The 19,420-nt window shown below is 30.2% G+C and overlaps 4 protein-coding genes across 4 annotated transcripts; 1 reads left to right on the plus strand and 3 right to left on the minus strand.

The window, feature by feature from the left end:
• Positions 1–4,312: 4,312 nt before the first annotated feature.
• Positions 4,313–6,147, minus strand: LOC131664730 (glycine cleavage system H protein). The gene is made up of 3 exons (XM_058936047.1): positions 5,866–6,147; positions 4,792–4,935; positions 4,313–4,592 (listed from the first exon to the last, which is right to left on the minus strand). Exons 1-3 carry the CDS (start codon positions 6,011–6,013, stop codon positions 4,363–4,365), a joined length of 522 nt encoding a protein of 173 aa, XP_058792030.1. The 5' UTR covers positions 6,014–6,147; the 3' UTR covers positions 4,313–4,362.
• Positions 6,148–7,299: 1,152 nt separating this feature from the next.
• Positions 7,300–10,765, minus strand: LOC131664711 (protein arginine N-methyltransferase 5). Its single transcript, XM_058936013.1, has 12 exons — positions 10,501–10,765; positions 10,105–10,212; positions 9,913–10,031; positions 9,609–9,832; positions 9,320–9,514; positions 9,029–9,238; positions 8,704–8,918; positions 8,498–8,620; positions 8,246–8,421; positions 7,955–8,158; positions 7,699–7,880; positions 7,300–7,564 (listed from the first exon to the last, which is right to left on the minus strand). Exons 2-12 carry the CDS (start codon positions 10,191–10,193, stop codon positions 7,412–7,414), a joined length of 1,890 nt encoding a protein of 629 aa, XP_058791996.1. The 5' UTR covers positions 10,194–10,212; positions 10,501–10,765; the 3' UTR covers positions 7,300–7,411.
• Positions 10,766–11,349: 584 nt separating this feature from the next.
• Positions 11,350–16,976, plus strand: LOC131664701 (zinc finger protein on ecdysone puffs-like). The gene is made up of 9 exons (XM_058936003.1): positions 11,350–11,448; positions 11,953–12,268; positions 12,334–12,483; positions 13,698–13,918; positions 15,236–15,482; positions 15,552–15,710; positions 15,791–16,031; positions 16,099–16,478; positions 16,572–16,976. Exons 2-9 carry the CDS (start codon positions 11,957–11,959, stop codon positions 16,974–16,976), a joined length of 2,115 nt encoding a protein of 704 aa, XP_058791986.1. The 5' UTR covers positions 11,350–11,448; positions 11,953–11,956.
• A 478-nt stretch (positions 16,977–17,454) lies between these two features.
• LOC131664738 (selenoprotein F) lies at positions 17,455–18,695 on the minus strand. Its single transcript, XM_058936060.1, has 4 exons — positions 18,187–18,695; positions 17,965–18,092; positions 17,779–17,897; positions 17,455–17,651 (listed from the first exon to the last, which is right to left on the minus strand). Exons 1-4 carry the CDS (start codon positions 18,235–18,237, stop codon positions 17,470–17,472), a joined length of 480 nt encoding a protein of 159 aa, XP_058792043.1. The 5' UTR covers positions 18,238–18,695; the 3' UTR covers positions 17,455–17,469.
• Between the last annotated feature and the right edge of the window lie 725 nt (positions 18,696–19,420).

Below are 19,420 nucleotides of genomic sequence, written 5' to 3' on the forward strand. Positions count from 1 at the left end.
TCACACTCACACACGTACACACGAGATGTAACACGTCGCGGCCAATCGTGCTTCTGCAAGGGATTCAATGGGCATACAAGAGAGTGACAGAATTCAACAAAATAAATCAATGTGATATATGTATACACATATGAATATAAACGATTTAAGGAAAAATAAAATAATATGTACATACATCTAAGGATTACATTGTTAAATGCACGCAAACCGTTGTCAACAACTTGCCGTTATTGGTCACCTAAACCTGGCATAGTTTAACAATGATTAAATTCCTACCAGATTAGATGATGAGAAAACAGAATAAAAATCTGCATTTTTTGTCACGCTTGCACTCAGCAGGGCTACATTATTTTATTATTATTATTTTATTATTATTATTATTATCAAATTTGTAAATAGTAGTTAACACATTCCAATTTACGTTGTATAGTATAAAAACATGTTAAATATGTAATTACAGAATATTTTTGTGTATAGTTTACTTGAGAAAATAATAAAATATATTTCTGTTGCTTATATACCGAAGTGAAAGAAATTAATTAGCTACTTAACACGTGTTTTTGACTAATTTCTTATTTCTCTTTACTAATTTTTATGTAATTTTCTCTTATTTTTTTCTCTCTAGTTTTTACTGTTCATTTCCTCTTTCTTTCAAACATAGGTGGCGGAACAAGCAAAAAATAAGCGCGAAGTAATCGAAGGATTGCGATATTTTATTATTGTATATTGTACCATAAAATAAAGGTTCTGTTTAAGAAATAATAAAACGAATCATTGGAGCAAGGTTTATGTGGTCCTACATATTATCTAGCGTTTAATCAATAATAATTATTAAAGTCTATGAGCATATATATATATATATACATTATAAATATATGGATAAGAAAGATATTGTCTTATAGTTGTTAAAGATACATGAGAAATATTTACTATATGTTAAGGATAGTTATTACTACATCGATCATAATTATTTTTCACTTATAGATTATATATATGTATATGTGTGTGTGTATATATATATATATGTATATATATGTATATATGTATATATATATATATACACATATATTATTGTTTAGGCGTTAGTCAGAAATTCTTCAGTGCTGTGAAGGTCGTCGTTTCGCGGCGCATCTGTGGTACCTAAGCCATCAGTTTTTATTACACACAAACGCTAGATTTCGAGGGTCAAACGTGACAAAGAGGACATAAATAAAATACGAACTTAGAGCAACAGCTAGAAAAGAAAGCATTAAATAAAAACTGCAAAAAGGGAAACCCTCGCTCGCAAAGCAATGATACACCTGTACAGATTTTAATCTTTAACGCGCGAGTTTACCTGTTTTCACTTATGAGACGAACAGTACCTGAAAACTGTAATAAATGTAAAAATACAAAGAAAAACACTATTTTACTATAATCACTTTACTGGCACATTTTGCAAATAATGTACGTACTGTAACGTTGTAGCGGGTATCTCGGAGATGAGAACGAACATGAAAAATAGTAGGATACGAATAGATCAAACTAGATTTTTAAATCCTGCAATATTGTGAGCGGAGGTTTCTCAATCAGCCTTTTATTCAATTGACGAAAAATATTAGAATATCGTATTTATGAATATACGCAATTACAAAGTTCCAAAATTTTCATGTCGTCTGGTTCATATACGTCTTACAAATTAAAAAATGTATCTAAAATGTTTTTAGTTTTTCATCTGCAACACAGCTTTGACGATTGTAATTCCTTCGACACTAATTAACCATATGCCCCTCTTTTTACCATTCGATTGTATAAGGACACGAATGACTACCTCTTCATTAATGTACTAAGTTATTTTTTCTTTATATTTTTACGATTTTAGTAACCGCATACCTCAGAACAAAAGAGCCCAGAAAAAAAGTTTTGCTTTATCATATTAAAAAAAAAAAGACAAAAACAAAACAAAACTTGACATCTGGTAACTTGCGTTTTTGCGAAAACGCTGAAATATCCCACTATTTTTACTATACATCACTACCATTATGTGTCACTGCAATGTTACCTTCACCGTGATTAATTCTGTTAATTATTATATTCGCTTTGTAGCAAATGCATTTTTCCTCTCTCATCGACCAATTCTGTACACACCTTGTATTTTTAATTTAGATTTCACGGGCTTCAATGATACAAATTTAAAAAAATGTAAACCTTATTTTTTATTTTTGGTCGTTGTTGCTCATCTCAAGCATTATTACTGTATTGTATCGTAATAACGAACATGTCGATTTGACAATTTCGGAACAACCTTTGTACACACCAATTGCGAAATGCCATTGTTTATAAAGCAAAATGAAATAATAAAAGGCGACGTCTTTTTACCACTTAAGTGTTTAGCCCTAAACAAAAATTAAAAAGGAAAATCATTGTCTTTGTACATGTCCATCCTATTTACTCGTCCGATGAATTCCGTTTATGAATATGTTTATTAACAGTAATTGTAACTAGTGAATAATATAATTACTATGTTATGTACATTGTGTTAAATATTAATGTACGGTTACCAATTACAATCGGCAAATAATTTCATTTCGCTAAAATACAAACGAATCTCCAATTTGATTTTTGAAACATGATTTGTTGCTTGACACTGGAAATAAAATTTCTAAATATTATAAGTTAAAAAAATCCAAGAAATAGATTTTGAGTATACAAAGAAAAATCAACATTATAACACTTATGCGTTGTTGACACTGCCATTTAGACGCTGGCAATTGTAAATTATGTAGAAAGAAGAAATTAATGAATGTAAATATATCTTTATTATTAACATAATTATTGTTTTCGTTTCCAATTTAATTTTATAGCACCATACTCTGTAAAATCGTTCCTTGATCATAAATATTCCAAAATGTTCAATGTTGAGTGGTTTTTTATGTGATAGAGTATAGGAATTTGAACAATTATAAGATAAACTATCTATTCAATCAATTCAATATCTATTTTTGCAAATCAAAAATTTAGATATTACTCGCAATAATGCAGTACAAGTTACTAATATTGAATTAAGCTCATTCACACGTTCTTGATGGACTACTAACTAAACAAGGACAAGTTCTTGTGAGTAATAAATTATATCACTATGCACAATTCAAAAGGTAAAAAACATTTAATGAACTATGTCGATGAAAAAGAGCACGAGTCATTTGGAAAATTTTTTCAAAAACTAAAGTTTGAATTCTTATAACATAAACATTATAGGTCATTTTTATTACTTCATGATTCAACTTAAATTAATCACTGTATTTTTTCAATGGATTTTTAAATTACTTTATATCTACTTATCATCTAGTATAAGATACAGATATTTAATTTTGAGAAAATTCGTTTGTTCAACGAATAATGATGTTGCTCGCCATGAATTTCTACCTCGACTCATTGAATATCCAAGAATTATACCAACTACTAGACTCTTACTCTTTTTCGTTTAATCACAATGAAAAAAATGTTGATAACTAAAAAATCTATTGAATAACATGAACGATAAAATGAACATGCTTAAAAACGATCAATAACAATTTATTATACAAAGTTTATTACAAAAAGTTTGTACATTTCTGGATCGTACGTCGATATTGCTTAAAACTACTTATGATGATGTGGTTTCTAATTCCATCGGCAATCAAGCATTTTTAAACAGTTAAATGAGTGCACTCAAAGGCCATTGATTAAATACATTCACGTTATAATTTGAATGATATTAAAAAATAACATTACATGTCCGTGTAAGAAACGACGTCGAATCATACTATTTTGTTATAAATATGTACAATAAAGTAATTTTTAATGTTTTGCGCGTGTACAGATCGGGCAAATAATTTCCAAGCGCAAAAATTACGTTCGAAATGTTTGAAAAAGTTATTTCATTTAAATAGTTGTATAGCAACCAATAAGAACATGTGGAAACATGTGTATCAATCGAAATAACTCAAAGTGAGACCCAAGCAGAATAACAATTTTATACAGTTTTGTTAAAGGTTCCAGATACATACGTCCAATAGAAAGAAAGGCAGAGAAGGACATTATAAATTACTGTTTTTCGAAAATCAAATGTGTCTTAATACCAATAAAAGTGTAAAGATAATCTAAAAAATCATGAGTGTTGTCTTATTGAAAGCTTGTCGTTTTTATTCTGCAATGACGATTGTTATGCGTTAATAAGCGAGCTTTCAGTTATAGAAATGTGCATGCCCTTGAATGCTTAATGTCTTGTGTGCTTAATGTCGGGTACCTACGTGTTCCTTATGTATTTATCTTTTGACTTATTACGTTTGCATTCTTTGAGTTTTGCTCTTTTTATTTCTTCTGTATCATTCGATACAATACTTAGTGAGGGTCTGTTTTAAGGAATTCATTGTAGGCATTTTCATCCATAAGAGTGTTGACTTCTGCTGGATCACTTAATTCTATTTTAAAAAGCCAACCTTCATCGTAGCACGAAGAGTTGATCAGTGCAGGTTTGCTTTCAACAGCTTCATTTTTTTCAGTGACTTTTCCACTACATGGGCTCATCACTTCAGAAGCTGCTTTAACTGACTCCAAAGCGCCACATTCCTCTAAAAATGATGAAGCATTATTCGATTGTCTTAATAAACAAATAACTTTTTTTTATTTTTGCGCATGAAATATTTGTAATAACTAATTGCAAAAAAATTAGTCGATTATTTTAAGAGCACTTGATAGATTATCTTAATTATAAATAAACGTTAATACAGGTTTAATTAACCTCTTCAATCAATTTGCTCGACTTATTACCATCTTTTTTCACGAGTGATCCAACGTCTGGAAGTTGTGCGTAGACAACGTCTCCCAAAGCATCTTGCGCGTAGTTGGAAATTCCCACTGTGCCGATTTTGCCGTCGACCGTCACCCATTCGTGTTTGTCTGTGTACCTCCTTTCTATAATGTTGATAATCATTTTTATCAATCTTTAACCACAGTTCTATCATGCGCGTCCGATTACTGAAGAAATATTCATTTTTTTTGTTTATGCTACGTTACATATTTTATTGAAAAATATCGTAATACATGGCATACATTTTTAAAAGCAATAAACACTTATTACGCGTGTTTTTTAGCTCGGCACTATGAGTCCATAAAAAAAGTTATTGGACAAAGCAAAATCTTAAACGAGTTACATAACGATTTTTTTCATCGATAACAAAATCTAACTCGCTCTGGACGATGTCTTAATTCGAAGACTTCGTAACTCGCAATGACTCTGATAAATAACAGATATAAAAAGCATAATATTCCATCATATGAAACGTGAATTAATTATTTCGCGAGTGTAAATAAAATATGTATTATTTGTCTGGTAAATGTAACAAAATCTAGGAAATTAAAAAATAATGCTTATAAAGAATGAAAGCCCAGCAAATAACAATAAAATATTATATTTATTATTCACGACAGGGCAAAAAATGAAAATACCAAATATATGGTAAGAATCAATAATAGTAGTAATGAGTCAAACTTTACCAAAAAAAACTGTACCGTTCGTGTTTGGCCGAAAATAGAATCAACAAGTACAAAATAAACAAACGAAACACTTGAAAGATTCCCGAAAATAATCGTTACACTCATTCATATTTTCATGAAATTTCAAAGTTATATTTTACTTGATAAAATTGTCTTTTGTGTATATTGCGCGTTGTTTTCTTATAGTTTGTGTTATTTGAACACGTCACGATAGTTAGTTCAAGTTACTATGTTGAAAAAAAGTAAAAAACATGTGTCGACTTTGTCATTCAAATTTGTGTTTAGCATTAGCACGGAAAATTATTTTGAATAAAGTCAATGTTGAAAAATGAAACAAAATAGACATACCAGCATTGCAGCGGTGTGTGGTGGCAATGTGACGTATAAAATTAGCTGGTTTGAAGGATTTCGCAGATGCGACAAAAGTTGCTTCGTGCGGGAAGCTGAGAACGGATCTCGCCGCACACCTGCTGATTTGTGCTACGAAACGTGCCATTGTTTATTATGTAGCAACAATATCAAGCAGCTCGTCGAAATGTGAGTGCAATCTCTGAAGATTTATAAGCTATAACCTTAAAAGCGTGTCGTCTGCTAGATGTGGCGCGTGTACTTTGACCAAGCCGAAGCCAAGTAATGAGAGCGCGCATGTTACGAAAATCGACAACGTGTGGAAGATGGAGCGAGAGAAAGAATCTCAGTAACTTAGGCAAGACCAATGAGATATCCCGTATAGCAGTTTGTTTTGCATTGAGTCTGCATCCGTGGGGCGTTTTATCTCACAGCTAATCGTTCAATGTTCTCTTCCTAATTCTTTACTATTAATAAATACACGCTCATCTTCACACAGACATTTTTTTCGTTTGCTCCAATTTTACGATAACGTATTTTCTTACGTTAATTTCTTTACGTTGCTCTAACAACTAAGATGAACATATAGGGACTTTTTATATAAGGAGACATCGATGACGGACATCGGCCATCAGACGTTTAATTATGATGAAAAAAGATAGTCAAATAATATATTATTGTACTAATAATATTTATATAGTAGTATCTTTTTTATCACACACCCAGATGTTAACAATTTGTTTTTTAACTTATTAATCATCTCGGTACACGTCCTTTGTCCATTGTCCGACATTTGATGGTTCTTTGTGTAGAAAGTTTCTAAATTTATATTTTTAAAGTAAGTAGAAACGATACATTTAGTTTAAGAATATTATATTCAGATAAAGGGAAACAATTCACTGTTAGTTTAGAACTAATTTATTTATCAACTATTTTTTTTTGTTATTCGTGTAAAATAAATACTTTTTGCACCTTCAAATGCTTGACAAAGTTTTACAAGTCTTCGCATATTTCATTAATACATTATGGAATAGAAAATAACTTATTTTATAATTTGATTTCAAATTAAAGCAAGAAGAAACGAAAAAATGTTAATAGTAAAGTTGATCATTGTAGAAAAAAAATACAAAGTTGATTACGATGTCATAATTAATTAAAAACAAACCATCTAATTCGTATAAGCCTGAAGCCGTCAAATCAGGTCAATAGGTCACGACGCAACGATCATATTGCAATGCGTAAAACGATAACCCGTAAAATCGTGTTATCAGGTTTTACGAAGTTCGCAACCTCGAATTCAACATAGTAGCTTCAGAAAACTGTTAATCAAGTATTTCATTCAAATTAGGGTAGTTTAAAGAATTTGAATAAATATATCATTTGGAGGGGAAAAAATGTACGAAATAAGGTCGTTTTACAAACAAATTATCGTTCAATCGGTATCGTTGTTAATTCAACTTAAAAGATCAACTTCACTGTGTGAAAATAAAAAAATCATTGGTACAATTCCAGAAATTAATTTCACAGATGAGCCGTAGATTCCTATTTACAATCCAATTAAAGAAGACCTTCCACAAGGGTTGTGAATTGGAATGGGTATTGGTTTTTCTATCGTCCATTCATACCAAACATTCTTTGAATTACAACGGCGCCAAAAATGGCTAACTATTTCGTCATTAGCTTTCAAAGTTATTGGATCCTAGACAACAAAATATTAAAAAATAAATAATCAAAAAACAATAAAATAGTTTTTTTAGTCCTTCGGGTAAAGTACAATTAACAATCTAAAAATATATTTAATCAATTATATGAATTGTAATTTCTTCTTTTTACCTTTATTGGAAAGAAAATTGGAAACCAACTAAACATTCTAGGACTGTGAGTTCTTGGTTCAATACTAATCTTTATATTTTTGTATAAAACTGCATCAAAATATCCTGAAAATCCATGAAGGACGCAATCTTGTTTTGCCTTAAATGTATTTTTGCCATATCTTGAATTATCAACTTTAGCATCTGAAAACGAAGCGAGTCAACTATCAGGAATTTATTTAAAATTTAATCATAAAAAGTAGTACTATTATTTATACCTCTATTTGGGTGATAAAAGGTAAAAAGTGGCTGTGGCAAATCAATATCATATTTATTCTGTAAGTGAACAACGTAAGGCATTTCAAAGTGAGCTAATGGGTGTTTGTCTTTCTCTTTACATCCTCTAACTTCATTGTATAATCTAGGTGATTGAACTGGAGCTATGTAAGAAGTATATGAACACGGTATACTGATCCCGTCATCTACAAGCATTAAGAAATAGTTTTTATTTATATAAAAAACAATCTATCAAAAAAACTGTTGAAATCTTTGTTCTTAACTATTTATACCTTTTAAAAACTGTTGAACGCCATCCAAACATTCTGGAGATAATTCATTGTCACCAAAAGATCCTAATAGCTCCGAAACTAAAATATCACTTTTCTCAGGTGCATTCCATTCTCGCATATCACACGCTACAATTGTAACAAGGTCTTTCCACATTTCTTGTTGTAAAGCTTGTAAACTATTTGATAATAGAAATAAACGCTGTGAAGCTGTTTTCAATTTTTTCATTTATTAAACAAAAATTAAGAACTTACGTCAGAACTGCATTTGGATTCTTTTCAACAGCATATACTTTAATTTTTTGTTTTGCATTAATAGAAGCATTCAAAGCAGCACGAACTAACGGTCCACGTCCAGCACCAACAACCATAACAACGCTAATTAAATAGAAACAATTAGAATTGTTGAACATATTCCAAAATCAAATTTATACAGTATATATTATATAATCAAAGCATACATAGGCTCTTTATCATTTAATTGCTTTTTCTTCAACCCCAAGTCTGTTAATGCATTCTGAATGGCTGATTGATATTCTGCGTATTTTATAGGATCTTTTTCAAAAACTTCATAAGTCCCAGATTCCAAGTTATCCATTAATGGTTGCAAGGGACATTGAAGATAATCTTCAAATCCACGGGCAAAACGTTCAATTGGTCCATCAGGTTGCCAGTTCTAATAAATACATATTTTATTAATCATCCTAATGGTTCCAGAAAAATTTTTTAGGTAATATGTAATATGTATCTACATTGAGAATTGGTAAAATCAATGTAGGTCCTTACTTTCCACAAATGATCAATATAATGAAGATAGATAGCTATATTTTCATGTCTATTAGCACCACTTATGACAAATTGTACATCAAATGCACAGAATTTTTTAACCATTATTTGATGAGCTTTACTTAACACGGGAAATCCTCTCTTATTGGTAATAAATACTGTTGTGGGTATAATCAAACATTTTACAGGTTCACCCAGCCATCTATCAATCTACAAAATGTACAAAATTATACATATTCAATTATGGAGCTCATAACTATTTTTTAAATTCTTTCAAATAAATGTTAATACCTCATTTTGATCTGGAAGATCATGACTAACAATTAAGGCGACAATTAATTTTTTATCATAATCACAGACAACTCTAAAATTATTCCACCAGTGCCAAGTACTTTCAATCTCCATACTATCTACGTCTACATCTTCTCTATATGAATAAGCTTGTTTCATTGGATTTTCCATTGGTATTTGTACCCACACTTGTGTCTACATAATTAATTAATACCAGATTTAATTTAAATAAAAATACTTATGATTAAGTATTTAGATTATAATAGAAATGTGAAGTTAAGAAACATACCATAAAATGAGGTGTTGCACCAATTTTATCAAAAATTATTCTAGCTAAATTCATATTTTGGTCCAAATTTCCTTTTAACTTAAAAGTGATAGCACACAATCCCAAGTGAGTTGCTAGTGCTAATTCTTGAGATAAAGCTTCTTCGCTATTTTTGGCTACAAAAGGCACTTGAGCGTCAACGTATATATGAGGTGAAAGTTTTCCAACAACCAAAGTATTCCAATCTACCAGTAAATTTAAACAAGTACTTAAATATTTACTTTTGAGCTATATTCTTCTTTTCTTACTATATGTTATAATATACCTGAGCTACACAATATCATATCTGACCGTGCCCATGGTCCTGGTCGATTTTTAGCACTCCCGCTAATGAATTCTCTTTTAAATTGAGGATTGACTATTGGAATGGTTACAAATTGATATCTACAAATATTTACATTAAATTATTATTATAATTATACTTTTAGTATGTACGAAAGAAAAATACTCAACTTACCTAGAAGAATTTGCTATGTGCAAACTATCTTTTAGACTTGGAATTGAACAAAAATCTAAGCCGCAAGAAGCACCCTTTGGAGCAGCCATTGTAAGTTATTTAATTAATCTGAAATATGAGTATAATATATTTTTCAAGTGAATTGGTTATTCAATTAGCTTGGATATTAAAATCTTTATTATTTAACAATGGGATTTATTCTTAAATTAATTTGTTAATTAATTGTCTTAAATTAATCGAGCAATTAAAAATATTATCTAAATTAATTCTGTGTAAAAATTATAAATTTAAATGTTTAACATACATTAATAATTTTCGAAAGTTTCAGACTTCTGTTCTAGATGCCGGTAAATTTGAGGTTAAAGAAGTTTATTAAAAAAACTGTTTATCACTTACATACAAATAATAATAGCAAATTATGAAGACAGTTACAAGTTGTATTTATGAAACTCTATGTTGTAAATTCATTTTGCAATCACAAATATTAATATAATGTGCAATTTTATTGTTATTATGTTCACATTCGACTGTCCGAGGATATACGTTCTATTCACGTGGTACAGTATAGACAATGACAAACAATGAAAAAACTTCAACACTATAATAAAGCTATACGTGAGTCTTCATTTATTTCAAATTGCATTGAGAAGTATATTTTTTTATGAACAAATCGATATTAGGTAATAAATGTAAATTTAATATCGGTATAAGTACAAATTAATCCGTAGTCATTACAATTTATTAAAAACAACTTTTAATCTTTTATAATAATAAGTATCCTCATTGATGCATTTACATATTATAAAAGTTATTGCATGATACAATTATATGCTAAATACATAAATAAAAAAATCAATAACGTTCAAATTCTGTGGAAGGTTTACCCTATTATTTATAGGTTATGATTTTTAAAAGTTTTAATAAAAAATACTAAAAATCATTAGAGAGAATAATCTAATATAGCTGTTTTTGTAGCTTGCATCAATTACAAATTTTAAAACATGTTTTAATAACTGTAGTTTTATATACAATCAAATCTGAAGCCGGATCCGGAACCCGGTGTCCGAACGAACTATTCCAGCCAATCATTGATTTTGTCTCTTGTTTCTACTTGGCGACTGTTCCCCTTCTCTTTACTTTTGCCATTTTGTCAATGGTGTGAGTAGCGTAGGCGCGTGTATGTATATGCTTTCCCGTATGCCAACCACCAACACACTCTGCTTTGACTAGGGCGCCGTCGACTCCATTTTTCCATTCTCGTTCTTTCTACTCCGGCAACTGAACGCAGAATTTGGATCTACTTCTATAGTTGGTAGCTTTTGATCAATCAACAATTAACGCAGGGTAAGTTGTTTTTGTAATTAAATTCTACATTTACAAAGTGTGTACAGGATTTCTAAAGCATATATAATATTTTTAACATTAAAATATAATAAGCTGAGCGGGAAGCTTAGACACTCCATTGCATGCCGGGAGGCTTGGACGCACTTGGAGAAACGCGTAGCGTGCATGGCGTCTCAATTTATAATATTCTGACACGTAACTTTTTTGATCGAACAGCTACATTTCTAATGGTTACTATTTTTGCTTCAAAATTTGTAATATTTTTGCTACGATTTTTCTTTTTAATCTTTAATTTGTAATAATAACTCCTAACATAGTTTTTTAATTCTGCTTTTCATAATACTAGACTTATTTCTAAGCTTGAAGGTTTAATAGATTTCAAACTGATTCATATGTGTTTAATGATTATTTGTTATTGGTTTTAGCAATTCAGATTGTTATATATTTAAAAAGTATGTCTTTAGCATACATTTTAATATGTTTATTATGTTTTCAATTTTTCAGAATCATGTCTTACAACCGAGGAATAAAGAGAGACAACTTTGGAAATCGTAACTTCAACAATCGGAACATGGGAGGAGGAGGAGGTGGTGGTGGTGGTGGTGGAGGAGGAGGAGGACGCATGGGTGGAGGAAATATGGGTGGAGGTGGTGGTGGTGGAGGTGGTATGAATCCTTGGGAAGGTGGAATGATGCCAGGACGTGGAATTTTGCCAACTCCTAACAATAATAACTTGAATTTATCATCACCACAAGCCCAATTAGCCATTGCAAGCAATCTTCTTTCCAATCTGCTACGTCAACAGGAACCTCAACAGCAGGTATGAAATAAGCAAGAAGACAATATTTAATATCAAATCAACTTTACATAAGAATTTGTTAAAAGGTACCACCATCTTTGCTGAGCTTAGGTAATAACTTTAGTGGCCCTGGACCAAATTTTAATAACCAGCAAAATTTCAACCAAGGACGATTCAATGATCGAAATTCAATTCGTCCAAATATGAAAAATCAACGTCCCCAGCCTTACAACAAGGTATGTTTCAAATATATATACTTAATACATATTTTTTTCAGATGGGCTAAATAAGACAAACTAAGAAGCTTGATTCCATTTGACTACAGTTTTTAGTTTTCTAAAATTTACAGGAAATTAACAAATAGTGATATAATTCAACTTCTATAAGGAATGTTTTTTTATCTTTTATATAGCTTCAATAATTTAAAAAAACAATATTTGTTTATTAAATTTATATATTATATATTATATATAGTTTATAAATTTATAAAATTGTAGATGATTTTAACTAAATAGATTGCTATATTCTAAATAACATTCATTTTTCAAATAGACATTTTGAATTGGAGCCTTGGAAATATCTATTTTTGTTCAAGTAAAATTATTTATCAAAATAAGTTGAATGCAGATTTAAAAAAACTTGCACTTACAAGTAGTTTTGTATTTGAAAGGTTTTTTTTTTCTCAGAAAACTTAGTTTTATGTTTTCTCTAGCAATAGTTTATTTCATTTTTTTGAATATTTGTGAGGTACTTTTATTTCCTCATAGAACAAGGCTAAAATGTTTCCTCCAGTTGTGTATTAATCATTACCAAATTTTGTTGGAATCGATCATCAAACTTGATATTACAAGCTTGGATAATCATAAAAATTGTCATTATGTATTTTCGAAGATGTTACTGTGCAATATTAATTTGGCATATTATCTTACTTTGGAGAGCATAATTTCATTTATTTCCAGGTTACTCTACATGATTATCAAATATCGTACTAAACTCTGTATTGTTGATAATTCATATTTTTTGATGATGTTTCAATCATTTTTTCATGTATTATTTTCAATTTTCCAAATCTGTACCCAAGTATAAATTGTACTAGGTTGAGAGTAACGAGAAAAATTGTTGAATGGCTGATCATACCAACACCTCTTGGTAAAACGAGATTTAAATTCCATCGATAGCCAAAGTACAGCCTTCAATCATGGCCTAATAAGCAACATCAATTAATTTATTATTTCTTTTATCAACATGGAAATATTTACCATTTACATAATATGCATTCTTCGATGAGTGCAGAGCAGGAAGGTTCTATTATTACCTTCTATTTATATTCTTTAGTATAATCGTCTTTGTATTTAGAGATATAAGTTATTCAAATCTGATTCAAAGAATGGTTGTACCTTATGTGACACCTCTCATTAAAATGTTTGGTCGTTTTGACCTATACTAATAGATGGGCAATCGCCCCCGAGATGGAGTTATTGGGCGACGTGGCCCGCTACAATCTCGTACTCAATCAGGCAACCAACGCCAGAATGGAAACCAAATTCAGCGGAACGATAAGTCTTTTAAAACCAATACTGCCTCTAAGCAAAATCAAAGCATCAAAAAGGAACAGCAGGATAAGACCTCTGATAAGACCAATGATAAAGCAGAAGCGCCTGTCGCTTTAAGGTAAGCTTTTCGAGGGTTGCAAGAACTCAAGTTTCTTCAAACTTCAAAGTATGTTCTCTCACCTTCTCTTCACTGTTTCAAGAGATGGAACGAGAGCCTTATATTTCTCATTTTCTTCTTCGCCGGAGATTTGCCGGGTTTCTACTTTATATATGCACCAAATTTTCCTATTTAATCAAATACTCTTTTTAATTTTGAAAATCCAGCAGCGATTCCCAACTCGACTAATATAAACAATGACTCTAGCAGTGTTTCCGACGCTACATGCATGATATAATTTAAACAACAAACTCAAATCTTCGGAGTTCTGCTCTATCCACTGGATAAACTATAAAATTTATGGCATAAGAGTTAACATTCTTTCATGAATCACTCCTACATTGTCATCGCTTCGGTAGCTTATTCAAAAATCAATATTTCGAGATTTTATCTACGAGTAAATAAGTATTTTCTGTGAGTATTGATATTTTAATATATCAATACTTGCATTATTAAAGTAGGGTTTACGGATTTTTTAAATTAAATTGATTGATTTGATTAAATAGCAAAAATTCCAATGATCTTGAAGTAGATGCCATTTGATATCTTTTTAATATTAGTAGGTGATCAGTTTTTATCAATCATCCGATTTTTATTTGAAACATTATAATGGCACTGACTTTACACGTGTTTTACGCAATCTTCGCAATTCTGACGATAAAAAAATAAACGGTGTCTTGTTTCAAGACTTTCTTAAACTGATAAGGCAATGAGCATTCATCAGAGTAGCTCCTTAAGATCTTCGATTCGAAATCCACTAAAGTATATAAAAATAGCACTCATATGTTTGACGTTGTTTGATGAATATTTTTTGTACAATGCTCAAATGAAGTGCTTTAAAGATACGTTCGATATTCATCGTGATTTATTAAGGAAAATGAATTTCTTACTTTTAAACACGTAATAAAAAGTACGTTTCACACTCAAGATATATTTTTGTTACAAAAGAGCTGCTACAATATTAATGATGCTGGTTATCATTAAAAGATGTGAAACTGCAAAAATGAAAATTTTAACTTTTTAGAACCACTGAATATTATTTATCAAGGTATTGCTTGAATTGGATTTTCAAATTTTTACCATAGCATATATGTTTAATTTTCGTGAAAAATATAATCTTCACTTACAACTTTAAAATTAATATCATTGTGTCATTATAAACAAAACTATAATAATTTCAGTATAATGTATTCTTACAATTCAACGATTGAAATACCTTGATTACTCAAAAGTGTTATAAATTTGAAATTACATCATTGATGTTTATAAAAAAAATAGCGAAGAAAATGAGGAAAGTGAAGAATCCAAGAAACGTGAATGGAAAGATGAGAAAAAAGAACTCACCACCGATAAAAATGATGATGAATCTGCGAAAAATGAAGAAGAAGGCGGCGATAAAGAAGGAGATGGTGATAAAGGTACAGGTAAAAAATCTGCTGCCAGACATGCTGAAAGTCGTTATTCAGAGGTCCCGATCAGCAATATGTTCTGCCATGTTTGTAATAAACATATGTGGGATGGATTTGTGAGTAATTACGTATATATTTATTAATAAATGCTTAATAACGCTCCAAATATTGAAATGAATTTTTAGTCTTTCGAAAATCATCTTCGAGGTCGCGCGCATCAATTGATGATGGAAAAGCTTGATGAGTCTTATAAGCTGAAAGTAGAGTTGATGAGACATGAACTGAGAGTTGCTGAAGAACAACGAGAACTTAGTTTAAATAATTCAAAACGACGGGGAAAGAAAGTAAGCAAGCATTTGACTATGATATAAGTGTTTGTAGAATTATTGACTATTTTTACAGTCTTATCTGCTATTTTTTACAGCTTTCGGTTGATTTGAATGTCCGAGAGTATTGTACTATGTGTGACTTGAATTTTTACGGTACTTTATCCGCTCATCGTAAAAGTGAAAAACATCAACAGCTCAAAACATTTTTGCATCCTCGTTGTTTCCCGTGTGCTAAGGAATTCCCATCAAGAATTGAGTATGATGAGCATTGCCTCACTCCTGCGCATATGAAAAATGCTGTCCAAAGTGAAGAGCAAAAGAAAAATAAGAAAAAAGGTAACATTTTAACTGTATATTTTTATTAACAAATTCGAACTAAATAAGTATTTATAAATATTTCTAGATAAACTTGGTAAAGGAGAATCAGAAATTCGTACTGCAGAAGATGAAGAGAAGGATGTTGGTACTGATACTAAATCTGATAAGCCTGAGGAAGTTTCTGCAGATTCTTCTGACTATATCACTGAAATTCCTGAAATAGTTGAAGCTAAACTGAAGATTCCATCATACAAACACTGTCGAGCAAATCAATTATCAGTTGGTAAATCTTTAGTGGCTGAAGTTACAGGATATCACTGCGACAGATGTCGTCGTTTCATGCTCACTGAAGATGATTTAACTGCTCATTTGCGAAGTATTACACATTATCGTAGTTTCATTCAAGAAATAAAAACTTTGCAAGCTGCTGTTGAAAATGCTAAAACTGAGCACGATAAAAAGGAGGTGAGAGACTTAAAAAATATTCAATTTTCGTACATAATATAATTTATCTTAATCTAGAAAATTAACGAAACAATGTTGAATGCGTTTTCGTAGGATAATGATCAGACCGAGCCAACAGACGCTGCTGAACCTGACAACAAACGCCCTAAGCTCGATGAAAATGCAACAGATGCTTCTACAAATGATGTAGAAGAGAAAAATGTAGAAGAAAGTGAAAAGTACGATCCCGCTGAAGCCAATGAAACAGATGAAGAAAATGCTGGAGATGAAAATCAAGAGACTCAAAATGATCCTGAAATTTCTCTTAATGATGATAATATTTTAGAAGATAGTCGTGATAATGAAGAGGAGGAAGAGGAAGAGGAGGAGGAGGAGAAGAAAGAAGAAGTTGCAAAGACTCCCCAAAATATTACACGAAACTCCAGTCAGCCAACTCCAGTACGTGGTGGTATGAATGTTCGTGCGCGTGGACAACGTGCTAGAAGATCCCGTCGATAAACATTCACAATTTTAAATCATAAAAAAATAAAAATGTGTTTGTCAATTCTTATAGTTCAAGACCCCAAATATTGGTTTATATTAGGATGACTAAATTTTTTATCATTTCAATTGGATTCGACGACTATACAAGAAATATAAAATCATAGGTTATACTAATTTGATATAAGTATATAGTGTCTTTAAACTTTTGCATACTTTTGCATGTATTGCTTACATTGAAAGTTATTCTCAAAAGTAAATTTTTTCTAGTAGAAACTACAAATGAAAATTCTTAATAAAATAATTTTATTAAATATACATTATAAAATACGTTTTATATTTTATTCCATATGCAATAATTTGCATTGAACAATGTAGTTCTAGAAAAATGTGGATTATTTTCATTCCATTATTTACATAGACACGTATTTCTGTACAAGGTAATACAAAAGTAAATAAATGTGACACTTAAATTGAATTTATTTTTATTATACAAAATTCCCTGTCATTATTAATCTATTAAGAGATGGGTTGCTAGAAATTCATCTACAGAATCTGTGTCCCATTTATGGATATCAAGAACATCTTCTACTTTATTTTCAGCATCATACAATTTAATTATTGGATCCAATCCTCTTACATATCTTATTTGTAAATTCTTGTATTTAGTAGGCCTATCACTTTTAATAAATGCTGGAAAAAATTGTTTCACTGTTACATTTAATGTATATATTTATATCAAGAAAATTTATTCTTTTATTTTGAGTTGAAAAAGAATGTTTTACGTAGTAGAGACAAACAATAAATGTGTATATTTTACCTTGTATTTGGGGATATGCTCCAAATTTACAAGTGCATACTTCAAGCACAGCTTTTGGATAACGCTTTGATGCGGAACTGTCACCTTCATCTTTTAAGCAACATTCTTTACACCTAGTGCTGACAAATATCTCATATTATATATTAGGGATAGCTTAAAATAGTGTAAAATTGTAGAAATACTTACTAATAGAGATCTGCAAGGTTAAAGTCTTTGAATTTTTCACATGTTGAGCATAATAAATTAGCTTTGTTAAATCCTATAAGCTTGCAATCCTCTGCCGTGAATTCTGTAGATACTACTGCTAGATTGACCTACGACAATATATATATAAAATTAATATAAGTTATGTGAACGTAATTCCTTGCTTCAATTTTTTATTTTTAAATAAATATAAATTGTACTAACTGAAATTATTAAAAAGAACGTTTGAAAGTAATTCAGAGCGTTTCTGTTCATTTTATCTATTATGATAAATGACACGTTGCCAATCTTTATTTATTTGGTAGCTTTTATACCAAAAAAATCGTCACTTGACAACTTTGATAGGTTAGAACTTTTTTTTATTAAACTTCGTTATTGTTTACAAAAATTGTGTGATTCACAAAGAACTAATAAATTGTTATTTTTTAACGTATTTTTGATAAAAAAAACTTATTAATTCTAATAAGAAGATGGCAATATTTTTCTTCACTCTTCACTTTTAGCTTGTCTACTTGACGACACAGGACACAATATCACAAACAGACCCAAGTCCATAACCATGTAATAACCACACTTTTAGTAAGTCAAGTCAGGATGGTCAGGCGGCAGATTGTTCAAAAGCGAGATGGCGATTGGTTGAATTTCGAGGATCTATTGATAGTAGTAAATCTAGCGAATAGTGATTAGTGATGCATCATCATTCATCGGTGATGGAGAGTTATTGGTCATCAATCTTTACATTATGCAATATGTAGGTGGTCATGTATAGCAGTATGTTTGTAGTGGCAAGCATGAAGGTATGAGTTTGGGGAATGTTCGATACTAGACAACTTTTTATTTACATATTATATTTGTCTTTGAATTAAATTAGTAAAATAATATCAAATATTTAGCTAAGACATAAATTATTTTATTACTATAATTATTACTATTTTTAAATTGTAATATTCTGTGAAGTTATTAAATATAATTCGTATTAAATCAATTTATTTATTGGATAACCATGTTCATATAAATAATTTTATGTATCAATAAAAAACATCATTAAAAATAAACATTTCTACAAATTATGTGATTGCTGCACGTTAATTAAAAAAATAGCGCTATGTTTACACCTTTAAAAATATCTTCTGATTTTTAGTAGTAAGTCATTGTAGAGTCAATGTACCCCAACGCTAATCTACACAAATGTAGTTGTTCGATCATCGAATATGTATATATGTTTTGTGTGTGTGTTATATAATATATAACATATAACACACATTATATATACACGTTATATATAATATATAACACACACACACACACATATATAACATGCATACATCCACCATTTAAAACTCAAATGTTAGTTTAAACGCGTACTCATGTTTTGTTAAAAAATTTACTTTTTCTTTTAACCAAAAGCTTATAAAAGTTTATTTTACCCACCATAAAC

This window comes from Phymastichus coffea, unplaced genomic scaffold, assembly GCF_024137745.1.
Source record: "Phymastichus coffea isolate CEN01 unplaced genomic scaffold, Cenicafe_Pcof_1.1 PCOF00003, whole genome shotgun sequence".
Taxonomy (NCBI): Eukaryota; Metazoa; Arthropoda; class Insecta; order Hymenoptera; family Eulophidae; genus Phymastichus; species Phymastichus coffea.